The 14,850-nt window shown below is 38.5% G+C and overlaps 1 protein-coding gene across 1 annotated transcript in view; it reads left to right on the top strand.

The window, feature by feature from the left end:
* The window catches only part of PCDH15 (protocadherin related 15), a 1,645,434-nt gene that overhangs the window by 1,581,403 nt on the left and 49,181 nt on the right, over positions 1-14,850 (top strand). Inside the window, exons 29-30 of the mRNA XM_073878941.1 lie at positions 815-1,030; positions 7,944-8,032. Of these exons, the coding sequence (XP_073735042.1) occupies positions 815-1,030; positions 7,944-8,032 (305 nt within the window). The remainder of the gene's footprint in view (positions 1-814; positions 1,031-7,943; positions 8,033-14,850) is intronic.

Consider the following 14,850-nt stretch of genomic DNA (forward strand, 5'->3'; position numbering starts at 1 on the left):
TCTGAAAAATCTCTGAAGTAGAAGCTATAGAGCCAGGCTAATAGATTATACTCCCAGCTTCATTAAAAAAATAAATAAAAAATAAAAAACCAAAAACCACCACCAACATTCTAAACAACTATTTCCCTATTTAAATGCTAAATGTTAAGAAACCTTAACATGTAGATCATAAGTACCCACAATTAGGAACAAGTCTGGTTAATTGGGATATAGAATGATTAAAAAGGAACCTGGATTAAAAAAAAAAAAAGGAACCTGGATTAGTATTCTAACCTTCTCTAATTATGATATGGCATCAACTAATTAGGATCTCTCTATACAGCCCTAGATTTATTGGCTAAGAGCTCTTAACTTTTCTCTCACTGTCATTTGAGCTCTTTTAGTGCCTTATTTTATTTTTTCCCCTTCTGGAAATAGGTTAGCTCAAAACGACTATCACATGCTATGCCTGTTACACAAGACAATGGCTAGGTAAACAATCAGTACCATCCTCAAACCAATTTGGATCACAGCCCAGAGTTGAACCCATTAGACATGCCAATCAAAACACTTAATTCACCAGGCTGGACTGGGTTATAACAGTCTGTGTCATTCCTATTCACAGTTGGGTAGTTATTATCATTCTAATAACAACCATTCATCCCTGTGGACACAAGGGCTGTTAATCTACATAACGATACCCAGAACAATAGACTTATAGGAGGGTTGTATTGTGTTATTACAAAAGAATATCAGTCTTACAAACAGATAAGCCCTTGAATATAGGTAGTTTTTTTTTCCTGCTTATTTATACCCTGTGTTTTTTCCCTCCTAGGCTACTGACAAAGATACTGGCAATTACAGCGCCATGGCTTACCGACTCATCATTCCACCCATTAAAGAGGGAAAAGAAGGATTTGTGGTGGAAACGTATACGGGCCTCATCAAAACCGCTATGCTCTTCCACAACATGAGAAGGTCCTACTTCAAGTTCCAAGTCATCGCAACTGACAACTATGGGCAGGGACTGAGTGGCAAAGCGGATGTCCTGGTAAGTAGATGGACATCTGGATTAGGGGAGGTGCGTGCACCTGCTAGTCTGTGGCCAGTGTTTCCAACTCACGGAACTTTTACATTTATTCGAAATAGGTTTTCTAAAACATAAATGTGATTAATTTTCATCCAGATTGTTAGTAGCCACTGGTTTGGGATATGAAAGGTATAGCTTTAAGGCTGTGTAGTTTTTTTGACATTTGGGAAATACATCGTAATATGTTTTCATATATGGCTGCGACAACATTTCCACAAGTGTTGGATTTCCATTTGGTCTGTAGATTGCCTTTTTTTTTAAGATTTTATTTATTTATTTATTTGCTAGAGATAGGAGAGCAGGATCACAAGCAGAGGGAATGGGAGAGGGAGAAGCAGGCTTCCCGCCGATCAGGGAGACCGACGTGGGGCTCGATCCCAGGACCCTGAGATTATGACCTGAGCTGAAGGCAGATGCTTAATGACTGAGCCACCCAGGCGCCCTTGTAGATTGCATTTTTAGTATAGAATTGGCTGGAACCAGTTTTAAAATGCTTTGCCCTGTGCTGTAGAAATTCAAATGGATGGAATTTTTATTACTGTTTAAATTCCTTTCAGACCTTTTGTAATTAAGAAAACGAAAGGAAATGTTTTGGAGCAAATTTACATTCCAATAGATGTCATTTCCTTCTTTTATCAAGATCCCCAGTGGTGGCATCTATGATCCTTGACTCAGTTATATTTGGCTTCAGTGGAGAATACCACTTTTTCTCATCTTTGTCTTAGGTGGCACACATTCTCCATGGTAGGATATTCCCAAGGGCAGTTTGATATTACTGTTTGTTCAAGATATTCAACACCAATGCTTCTGTACTATGGGATTTCTGCCAACTTGGAAGCGTGGATCGTTTGGACTTTGATGAATCTAGTAAACATTATAATTTATAATTATTACTGGAAATACTTGTCACAGGAAGACAGAATCAAGTATAATTTTTCTTTTGCTGTTTACATCTTATGAGGTCTTCATTTTCACAGTTCCCCGCAATTCTCTGAACCAGTTTAACCTTCTTATATATGTAGATATCACAGATCACATGTTTTTCTTCTTATATACATAATGTTGCTATTTCCCTTCCTCTTATTTCAGGACTGCACAATGTGGTGCCGTCAGGATAGATTAAAAGGTCACTACACTAAGGATAATTAAAGTACTACAATAACAGGGACACCTGGGTGGCTCAGTTGGTTAAATGTCTGCCTTTGGCTCAGGTCACGATCTCAGGGTCCTGGATGGAGCCCTGCATTGGGCCCCTGCTCAGCGGAAAGTCTGCTTCTCCCCCTGCTTCTCCCCACTGTTCATGCTCGTTCACTCTCTCCCAAATAAGTAAATAAAATCTTAAATATACTACAATAACATAAGTAAGATATAACTATATAAATTATCTGGTTAATATGTACATGAGCAGTGTGAAGTTTATGGGTTTCTTATTTGGACTCTGTAAACTGTTGTGTGGAAATTTAAAAGTGTACCTTTAAAATTACCCAAAATAAATGTAGGAAGAGTTATTTCGAAGTAATCATAACGTGATATATTTATAAACCATTTATAGACACACACACACACACACACACACACACACACACACTCACATATACATATATGGAAAACTTCCCAGCAAAACAATTTTTATGGTAAGATCGGAAATCCTTTCAGTCAAGAGAAGGGAGGTGTTGGGGGGAATAAGACTTGGACGTAGAGGTTCTTTCCTGGAAGTTAAGTCATTGCGGAAGACGACCTTCTATAGTCAGAAGGCCTTCAATGACCTCATTTCTACTATTCTCCATCTAACTCATTCAGACCCAGTAATATTAGCCAATTTGCTGATTTCCAAACAGCCAGACACGTCCTCACTTTAGAGATTTTGCAGTACTGCTGTCTAGAATTTTATTTCCCCAGATGTGTTCTTGACTAGCTCCCTCATCTCGTCCAAGTACTTGCAAGGATGTATTTCACAAGAAGCCCACTCCGACCATCCAGTTTAGCACTGCAGCCCTACCATGTCACTTCCACCTCTTTACTCTTTGGTCTTTACAGTGGACTTACCATATTCATGTTCATATTTTCCCCATGCAAACTCCATGACGAGAGTTTTTTTGTTTTTACTTATTTTATTCCCTGAGGTATCTCAAGTGCCCAGAGTGATTCCTGACATACAGCAGGCACTGAATGCCTATTCAGTGGATGAATGGCCTCTCTCTTACAGTGTAGGTTAGCGGCTCTCGATGTGTGGACCATGGAACACTGAGGATCCCCCAAATCATTTCAGGGTTCAGTAGGGTCAGACCTTTATTAGTGAGAATGTTAGGACATTGTTTGACTTTTTACGATATTGTATTTGAATCACTATATCCTTCATAGTCATACACAAAGAGAAAGGGGGAAAAAAAAAAAGCCTGAAGGCTGCCCTCACTCATAAGCGGTAAAACGTACTAGTTTTAGCAAATTGCCACTCTTGAGTAAACACCTTTTCAGTATTTTCTGAAATGAAATGGGAAGTATGCAAAAAGCATTTCTGCTGTGAAAGGAAGTATAATGGTAGTCTCAAGGAAAAGCTCTGTGCAAGCTGAATTTGCTGGGGTTTTTTTTAAGGAATAGCTTTTATTTGAAAAAAATGAGATAAAATATGGTTATTTAAACTTGAATATTTGCTAGACATTTACACAAAAACGAACAAAGTGAGACAGCCAATTTAAGGAAAACAACTGACAGTATTTGCTGCTAATGATAACATCTAAAAGCACAAATTAGAATATTGGAAACTTGTATTCACTCACCACTGGGATCTTGACAGCTTCCCATTACTTAAACACCATGAGATCAGCGGTCATATTAAAGAATGTGATTTTTTTCTTGATATTGCATAATGTAATGTGTCCGTATTTGAAAAATCTGCATTATTCAATGAACCAATATTTTTCAAATGACCAATGCATGATGTGAAAACATCACTGTGGATAAAGACCCATTCAAAATGCAAGACAGAGAAATGGGTTTTAACGTAACTAAATACAGTTTTCAATTTCATGTCAAAACTAATCTCTGACTCCTGCTTGAGTTTGGGTGTAGTGCCAAAGACTGTACAGAGCTATCTAAAAAAGATTATTCAGCTGTTCTTCCTTTTCAAGAGAAGTGAGATTGCACCGGAGGCCAGTCAGGAGAGACAGTGCCCAGTCTAAGCAAGAGATGGTGAGAGTCTCTAGAACTTTGCTGCCCAGAGTGTGAGTTATTTGTACTGTGTGGCTACTGAGCACTTGCCTTTGCGACTTTGTCACACTGAGATGTATCATAAGGATAAAATGCACACTGGGTTTCAAAGAGTTGGTATAAAAAAATGCAAAATGTCTCCTTAATAAGTGGTTTGGTATTCATTTGTGAGAATGATAATATAGTAATATATTGGGTTAAGTGTATTATTAAATGACCTTGACTATTTTTTTTTTTATCTTTCTATTGTGGATACCAGAACATTTAAAATTACGTATCTGGTGTGTATGTGTGGCTTACATTAGTTTTTTTTATTGGACAGCACTGTCTAAACTATATGGGAACGAATGGAAAGGAAGAAAAAAGGAAAGCTAAGAAATTTATGAAGAAGGATTAAAAGGACTTAGAAATAATAGAATATGTAAAATAGGAAACTCTCTGATTTTAGAACGTTGTGCTTCACAGACGTTAGTTTTCCTTCTTTAGACTGTCGCTTGTCCTTTTGATCGATTACAGAGATTGATCCCAAAATGATAGAAATATGTTTTTTAAAAGTCTTTATAAGTAGAATTTTATAAGCACAATTATGGTTGGTATAATAAACTGATGTGTAGTTCCAGAAATATTTGCATAAAGACTGTACTAGAAAAGTAACAAAATCTAGGAATCTTAAGCATTTAAATATCTTTATTATAGATGATAGATGAAGCCAAGATTCAGGGACGTAGCATTTCTTTGAAAGATCAAAATTTAAACTATATTAGCTTATTTTCTTGGTAGGCATAGTGAAAAATGTATGTGTTCTCCATAAATCATAATTATACTTGAAGGAGATTTAAAACTTTTAAAATAACTATTTGTAGGTTAGTCTGAGACAAATACTTTTGGAGTTACATGCAATCTGAATTTTGTTACTTTACCAGAATTATAAGTACATTATTTTTTATCTTAATACAAAAGTATGTGTTCAAAAGTTGAGATCAAAAAATCTTTTTGGTAAATTGTAAGCTTAATATGTATATATTCTGGAGGAAGTTAAATCTTTTTTTTAAGATTTTATTTATTTATTGGACAGAGAGAGAGAGCACAAGAAAGGGGGGAGAGGCAGACTCCCTGCTGAGCAGGAAGCCTGACACTGGGCTCAATCCCAGGACCTTGGGGTCATGACCTGAGCTAAGGCAGATGCTTAACCGATTGAACCACCCAGGCGCCCCTGGAGGATCTTAAATCTTAATTCATTTTGTTAGTTCAGTCAGAATTTAACCCCAAAACTCATTAGCAAATTAAAAATTCCCTTGAGTAAGTTCTTTATCCTTCTGAATAAAGAGAAATTACCAGCTGTCCTTAAAAGGCAAATGATAGAGTTATTACTATCGTCAAGGCAAAATTTTGCTCCCAAATAGAGTCCCTAGCACATGAATTGATTTTTTTCCAAAAGATTATTTGTAAATGAGCTTCTAAAACTTCAAAACATAATTATACAAAAGGAAATCCTACCACTTTCCCTGCACCCGCATATAACATTCTAGTTTTTCGTTGCCCTACAACTACTAAGAATCTTAACACTCATACATAATAGAGCCCTGGGTGTTTGTCATGGTAGACTGATTTTGTAACAAAAAACTCCAAAACATTTCAGGGGCTTAACCTAACAAATTTTATTTTTCTCTCTCGAGCCACACCAAGAGTGTACTTGGTTGGTTCATATTCTTTTCTTTTTTTTTTTCAAGATTTTATTTTTATTTATTTGACAAAGAGAGACACACACAGAGAGAGGGAACACAGCAGGGGGAGTGGGAGAGGGAGAAGCAGGCTTCCTGCGGATCAGGGAACCCGATGCGGGGCTCGAACCCAGGACCCTGGGATCATGACCTGAGCCGAAGAAAGACGCTTAACGGCTGGGCCACCCAGGCGCCCCGGTTGGTTGGTATTCTTGACAGCATTCCAGAAAATGGAGATTTAGGGACTCAAGCTCCTTCCACCTTGTGTCTTTGCCCTTCTTTAGGGTTTCTTTATTCAGACTGAGACCGGGAAAGAAAGGGAACCCATAAAAAAAGACAAAGTTACACAAAAAGTGTATTAATCCCTTTTTCTAAGGAAGTCAGTTTTGTTTTGTTTTGTTCTGCTTTGGTAAAGCCACAATCAGGATCCATGTCCATGTTTGTGGGACGTTTGGACGTATGGTCCCAGATGCCGATAATGCGTTAGTGGTACAGGATTGGAACTGCTGGTGTGAACTGTTTGCTCCTAGGTGGTAGTCAGACCCCTGACTTAATATAGTCTGTACACATGAATTATGAGACTTACACATGGTTTGAAAGATTTCCATTTAGTTGAAATATTTCATATAATATTTTGGATTTCTTCTCTTGAAAAATAGAAAGATCCAGCAAATCTGGACCTTTTCTCCCACATGGCAATATTCATTAGGGATGAAAAACCTCTTTATTAGTTTTCTTATTTAAAAAGTGGGATGAGGGTGCTCCTGGGTGGCTCAGTCAGTCAAACATCCAACTGTTGATTTCAGCTCAGGTCATGATCTCAGGGTCATGGGATGGAGCCTTTGCATCAGGCTCCTCGCTCAGTGTGGAGTCTGCTTGAGATTCTCTCCCTCTCCCTATGCCCGTCTTCTGCTCGTCTCTCTTTCTAAAATAAGTAAGTGAATCTTCAATTAAATAAAAATAAAAAGTGGAATGATAGTCAGAACTACCTGATATGGTCATATTTGGAGTTAAATGAGTGAAAACCTATGGAGTATTGAGGGAAAAAAGTAAATGATAGGTCATACACACTATTACATAAATACTGCTTTTTTTTCATTTTTCTGAATAAGATCACAGAAGGAATTCCATAAATATTAGCGGAATAGAAATGATTTGTAAAAAGCTGCTAAATTAGCTCATTTTAGTCCCATACGTAAATGTGTATGTATCTGTCTCTTTACTCACACAAACGTAGAATTGGCTCAAGCAGACATGAAGACTATATATGACGATCCTGTAGAATGAATTATTTGAGCTGGTCATATCTCTGCTTCTTAGTCACACTGCATAACTGATCTCTCAAGATTTGTAAAACATGTGTTTTCCATTATCCCGAGTGTTCTTCAATAACCCAATTAGAAAAATAAACACACCTTCTTTCATACCTTAGAATATGACCAACAAAACAAACACAAACCAACCACACTGGACGTCTAAGTAAGTTAGACTTACTTCTAAGTAAATAGTGATAGTGCATCAGTCTCCACCTGCCCCAACATGTAGTGGTGCTTGTGTATCTGAAGATACCATTCATTCCCACATTACAAATGGGAAACCACTGGGTCCCTGCATCTATGTATGGTAGGGAAGAAATGGAAGCGGTGCGTTTTGGTTGTAGAAGTGCTGGGGAGAAATCAGAGAGGGAGAAGAACCATGAGAGACACTGGACCCAGGGAAACAAGTTGAGGGTTTCAGAGGGGAGGGGAGTGGAGGGAGGGGGTAGCCGGTTGATGGGTATTAAGGAGGGCACATGATATGATGAGAGCACTGGGTGTTATATGCAACTGGTGAATCATTGAACACTACATCAAAAACTAATGTACTATACACTGGCTAACTGAACAAAATTAAAAAAGAAAAAAATGCTGGTGAGTTCTGAACAGGCTCTGGTTTCCTCCCTGCAGGTTTCCGTGGTCAATCAGCTGGACATGCAGGTCATTGTTTCCAACGTGCCCCCGACTCTGGTGGAAAAGAAGATAGAAGATCTCACAGAGTAATGGATTTTTGTTTACTTACATATTTATTTTCAGTTGGCTATAATTTTATTGAATGAGGTCCTTTTAATCATTACAGGGTTCAGATTAAACATATATTATAAAATACCATCTTAATAATTCAGGTTACCCTTTTCCTGAAACAGATAGCTTCATCTAATGTACCAGAAGCTTCTGAGAGTGTCTGCAAATAGGTATGGAAATGAGATGTGATAAGATCTTACTCAGGATGCTTTGACTGATGCATCAACATAAACTCAAAACACTGCATATAAGAAACAAATCCTAACATTCATTATTAGAGTATATATCTTGATTTTGTGGTCCCAAATTATTCAAAAAGCTCATCTCAGTGATCCAGCTAGTCCAGGGAATGCTATTTCTCAAAGTGATGTATCTAGGTGGCTCACACTTACTCTTTCAAAAACCCTGAAGACTAATTTTAAACAATACATGTTTTGGATTCTTCCAGAATAAATGCCACAGTGTACCCTTTGATCGCTGTACACCGAACACGTCACTTTTGACTCAGAAAGTTGTGACTATTGATGTGAAGCTGCACTTCTCTAATAATATTCTGAATGCTATCGAGGATTATTACAATGCCTTTCTAGTTCACTCTGAGTGACCCGAACCTAGCCTGACATCATTTCATAATTTTCATATGGGCACATACTTGTTATTCTGTGTCCCTTGAGTGCAGGCTGACAGATGTCAATTATCACTGCTTCTCTCTAGCAAAGTATCTCTCACTTCCAAGTTGCCAGAAGAAGCTTCAGCTAACAGACAGCTGAACTTTCTGTAATTATGTGTCAAATACAATAGGAAAAGCACTGATGGAATTCTGAGTGCTTCTCCCATAATGAAAACATGTGTGCTCTGTAACAATTATTTCTTGCAGTTTCACAAACTTAACCTTTGCGTGTCATGTACAATGTTGTATGGAGAAGGTGATTCTCAGTGTGCTCAACGTGTATGCTTGGAATATCAGTCATGCAGTGTCGGATTTACTTCTGCAAAAGGGGTTTATACACCTTTAGCCTTTGTCAAAATAATGGCTGATTACACCTGAGAAAATCCAGAATCATGCCTGTCTCTTAGCTACTTTAATGTTCTCTATGGAAGCAGGCTTTCTCTGATGGTACCATCCAGAAGATGGTACAACCATCTTCAACCTCTAGCCCTTCATTATGCTTTATTTTTCTTCACAGAAAAATAAATACTATTTTCATTACATGTCAATTTCCCACCAAAGTATAAGCTCCGTGAAGATAGGAAAACCATCTTCCATTACTATAATTCTAGGCATATAGTGGGCACCTGATGCATATTATTGAATGAAAATTTTATACAAGCAAAATCATAATTCCCCTTTCTCATAGTGAGACATCATTTATGAAAACTGAAGAAAAATTGACAAAGAAGTATAACTTCACAGCAGTTTATAGGATTTTTTTCCTCTTAAGTGGCAATGAAGATCTGAATGAGAAAAACCAGGCACCTTTCAAGTCTTGAGAGAAAAGTATTCCTGTGAAAGGAGCTTAGAGTTCTGTAACACCAGTTTAGAAACAGGAGCTGGGGCAAATCAGTTCACCCTCCCCAGACTGCCTCACCATTTCTAGTCATCTGTTCACAGAAACTAATAAAGCTATTATCATGGGGTTGCTGGCGAGAACTAAACAATATTGGCCACGTAGGACAATGGGGATTGCGACTTTTCCAGGGATAACAGATAATCTAAGAAATGAGGTTAGTGACCCAGTCAGGAGGGTAAAGACAGAGACCCCAGTTTTTCCATTCTTTCCAAAGAGGGTTGTTTAGCATGGAGCTCAGAAGATGGATTCAAACAGAAGTTTGAATCTTATTGTAGCCCTGTGACCTCCAGGCAGGAGATTTCACACTTAGGGCTACGCCTCCTTATCTTGAAAATTGGAATAAGAAGGCCAATCCTCTATTGCTGTTTTGTTGTTTTGTTTTGTTTTGTTTTGTTTTAAAGATGTTATTTATTTGAGAGGGAGGGAGGGAGAAGAGTGCATGTGCACACAAGTGAGGGAGGGGCAGATGGAGAGGAGGAAGCGGACTCCCCGTTGAGCAGGGAGCCCAATGGAGAAGATCCCAGGATGCTGAGATCATGACCTGAGCTGAAGGCAGACGCTTAACTGAGCCACCCAGGCGCCCTCTGTGTTGCTTTTTTGAAAGAATTAAATAGAAATTTGCTTGTGTGGTAAGCATAGCAGCACATGCCTGATTCCTTATTGTAGATTTTTAAAAATCTGTGTTAATTTAGAGATTCTTAAGCACAAAAATTTCTGATCCCTTTGAAAAATAGACTTCATTTTTTAGAGGAATTTTATATTCACAATGAAGTGAAGCAGAAGAATTCCCATTTGCCCCCTTTCCCCATACACATGGCTTCGCTCCCTATCAATGTCTCCCACCAGACTGGTACATTTGTTACAACCAGCAAAGCTATACCGGCACATTGGAATCACCCCAAATTCATAGTTGACATTAGGTTTACTCTCGGTGGTGTCCATTCTGTGGGTTTGAACTAAAGTGTAATGACATCTGTCTATCACGGTAGTATCAATACAGAATGGATCCCCTGCTCTAAAATCCTCTGTCTGCACCCCCCCCCCCCCCCCCTCTCCTCTTCCCCTGGCAACCACTGATCTTTTACTGGCTCCATAGGTTTGCCTTTTCCGGACGTCATGTGGCTGGAATCATGCGGTGTGTAGCTTTTCTGATTCCTTTCTGAGCCCTGCTAGTGGTAGTGATAAGGACTGCTGGATCTGATTCGGCTCGAGTCAGCACCAAACACTCCCTGAGCATCCGGGGGAAGAATGGAGATACATAGGTAACCGCGTAGATAATGGAATGATGGTTACAGGAATCTGAAGAGAATAAATGAGCATTTTTTTCTTCTATCTGGAGAGGATAATGCTCTAAATCAGGACTTGGCAAGTTAAAGCACACAGGCTACATTCAGGCTATTATCTCTTTTTGGAAATAAAGTTTTACTTACGCGAGGATTGTCGTGAAAATCAGTAACCTAAAAATACTGTTTTTTTTTTAATTTTAAGTTACTGTTAATATTTAAAAATTATATTGGAAAGACATGATGCAAAACAATTTAAATAACATTATAAACATTATAAAATGTTTTTAAAATGTGTTATTAGTCTGTTAAATTAATATTTATAAGATTCATATCTGTCCCTCTATAGATAGTGTTCTGACCCACAACCCCCAGCTCTAAGTAAGGAGAGGGTAAGAATTATCAAATAATGTAAGGATGTTAAATAAACGTAGGAGTTCACGGCTGCAGTGGCCAGGCTCACCAGTTCACACATTTCCTGTAGACATTCTCTGATCGCAAGTCACACCATCACTAAAGCCATTTTCTGTATCTCCCACGAGACATCCTCACCCTACAAAATGGAAAACTTGAATTCCATACTATCATCACTTTTATTTCTTCCTTTAGGCGGACTCATAAATGAGGCCAGATCATAATCCATAGTTTTCTCGGTAAGCATGAAATCAGTGCAAGCTGGGAGGGTTGATAAAAGAAAAACGTAATGACCGAAGACATTCATTTCATGATGGGGAAGGTTTTGCAGAGGGCGGACAGTATCCTTTGATGGCAAAGAACATAATGCCCTGAAAATAGAAAGCTCCTTTAAAGGGGTGTTGCCATAGTGATGGGAATGATCATTCCCCATTCCCCTGAAACTGACGTAAATGCTCTACTGAAAATTGTTTTATGACTTTTGTCATTTGGAGCTTGTAGAATTAACCAATGCTCCTTTCTGGTGAAACACATTTCTTCTAAATTTTATTAATGCTGAAGCAAATTCCAGTGAGAATCTGGGCCCACAGGTGGCCTTTCGTGTTTATGTTCTGAAGTATTTTAGGTGGAATTTAGGATTTATCTCTTCATGGGCCTTGTGTTTCTCTTACAAATTTTGCAGTTAAGCAGTGGGATAAATGGCTGGGAGGATAAGGTACAGAAACTCAACTTAGCAGCAAAGCCCCGGCAAGGGTGTCTCCAGAGGAAAGTAGGAGACGTTTGCGTCCGTGTCTCCAATCTCCTACTTCACCGTGGAGCCCAAAGGAGCAAAAGAAGCTTGGGATTCTAAGATTTACATCTTGAAGAATCGGCAGAAATGGCATTTTTGAAAAGTATACATGAAGGAGTTTTTAGCAGTCCTGCCTCACAGCAGGAATTGGAAATGATCATCGAGGTCATGCAGTTGCTCCAACACTTCTCTTACTTTAAATACGATATGGAAATTCAGTGATAGTAGGACTTTACTGAAGTAGGTATTGACTAGTGGAGAAGGACCCATCTCCATGAAATATTGATACAGCATCTGAAATGTGCCTGCATAACTAACTGATGGCTCCTTGGATTAAGGTTACAAAACATACTTCAGAAATCAGGCCAGGATACATATTTCTAGAAGGAGAATTATGAAGTCTCTTGGGAAGAGAAGTATGAAATGGTAAACAGTAAGTACTAGCACTTACATTTTCTTACATCAGTGGAATAAAGACTGGTCTTGAGGGGAAAGGCCAGATGGAAAGGTAAATCAATAAACACCTTAGCTTTGATCATTCTTACCCTCTCCTTACTCAGAGCTGGGGGTGGGCAGTCAGGACACCACCTCTAAAGGGACAGCTATGAATCTTATAAATACTAATGTTACTAGACTAATAATATATTTTAAAACAATTTTTATAATGTTTATGTTATTTAAATTGTTTTAGTACATTATCTCTTATAATTTTTAATGTTAACAGTAATTTAAAATTTAAAAATAATGCTTTTAAATTACTGATTTTAATGACAATACTTTTGTAAGTAAAACTTTATCTCCAAAAACAGAAAATAGCCTGAATTGAGCCCTGTGTATTTTAACTTGCCAAGTCCTAATTTAGAGTGTTATATTCTCCAAATAGGGGAAAAAAAAAAAAGCTTATTTATTCTCTTCAGATTCCTATACGAAAATACTTTGGGGAAAATCTCATGTAAAATTCCTAAATGATGTATTAGCTGTCCCCCCCACCCAGGAAGCCCATTCCCTTTGAATTCAGAGGACCCCAGGCTCAAGTCCCTGGCCCATCAGTGACCAGCTGGGAGGTCTCAGGCTTGTCAATTAAACTTTTTAAGTCCTAATATCCATATGTGAAGCTGGAAATGTATTTGTTAAATAAAAAGTAGTTACTGGTTATAAGCACAGGAGACATGGCAGTGAACAAAGCAAAGTTCCTGTTCCCATGGAGCTTACATTCTGTTGGGGGAAAACAGGAAGAAAAATATATAACATATGTTATTTATATATACCTATTATATATATATGTATATACACATATATATATGGGCAATATATAATATATATATGAGGGCAATAAAGACAAATACAAGCAGTGAAGTGATGGAAGAAAGGTACTATTTCAGGGGCGCCTGGGTGGCTCAGTTGGTTAAGCGACTGCCTTCGGCTCAGGTCATGATCCTGGAGTCCCGGGATCGAGTCCCACATCGGGCTCCCTGCTCAGCAGGGAGTCTGCTTCTCCCTCTAACCCTCTTCCCTCTCGTGCTCTCTATCTCTCATTCTCTCTCAAATAAATGAATAAAATCTTTAAAAAAAAAAAAAAGGTACTATTTCATATAGGATGACCAAGGAAAGCCCTCTGATAAGCTGAAAACCAAGCAGAAAGGAATTCAGGGAGAGAGCCATGTGGCTACCGTGATGGGGGTTGGGGGGTGAGGTGGGGGGCATGGAGGCTGTTCTCTCAGGACACCGCTGGTGTGAAAACCCAGCTGTTGGAGCGTGCTTGTCCTATCAAGATAGGAAATGGGTATATAGAATCTCACAGGCCACTTGGAGGATTTAACATCTTCCTCTGCATAAGATACAAAGTCCTTAGAACTGATTGTCCACTAGATAGCCCCTAGGCAGCTGAGTGCTTGAAATGTGTGGCAGGTCCAAATGGAAGGTGATCTAAGTATAATATACACACCAGGTTTAAAAGAATTGGTACTCTCCCCACCCCCCGAAAAGGGACCATATCATTAATATTTCTTAAGTGGATTACATACTGAAATGATAATTTTTGGATATACTGAGTGAAATAAATATATTAATCTCACCATTTTGATTTTGAATCCTTTAATATGAGTACTAAAATTTTTGTTTGCATGTGATTTGCATTATATTTCTTTTGGCCAATGTTGCCTGTGAAGTTTTGCACAGAGAAATCATGTTCTGGCTTACGTTTTTCAAAGGTTGTTGAGTGGGAGATGAGGTGACCAGCTGTGAGTCTGTAGCAGGAAGGAGTCCAGGGAGAGATCGTTGGTGACTTGACTGGAGGTAGAGGTGAATACAAGGAGAGGTGATTAGATTAAGGGTATATTTTCAAGGTACAGCTTCTAAAACTTGTCATGGATTTGATGTATGAGCAAAGGCAAGAAGCAATAATGACTCCTGGGTTTGGGTTCCGAGCAGATGGAAAAAAATAAATAAATAAGATTGTTCTTACTTGGCCACCGAAGAATTTGATAACATGGTATGTGGGAAAGTAATCTGTTCTTGGAGAGCGTTGACTTTATTTATTTATTTTTTATTTTTTAAAAGATTATTTATTTATTTATTTATTTATTTATTTATTTGGCAGAGAGAGAGAGACACAGCAAGAGAGGGAACACAAGCAGGGGGAGTGGGAGGGGGAGGAACAGGGAGCCCGATGGCGGGCTCGATCCCAGGATCCTGGGATCATGACCTGAGCCGTAGGCAGACAAGACTGAGCTACC

This window comes from Callorhinus ursinus, unplaced genomic scaffold (genome assembly GCF_003265705.2).
Source record: "Callorhinus ursinus isolate GAN/ISIS: 27379988/994484 unplaced genomic scaffold, GSC_fseal_2.0 scaffold32, whole genome shotgun sequence".
In the NCBI taxonomy this organism is placed as follows: domain Eukaryota; kingdom Metazoa; phylum Chordata; class Mammalia; order Carnivora; family Otariidae; genus Callorhinus; species Callorhinus ursinus.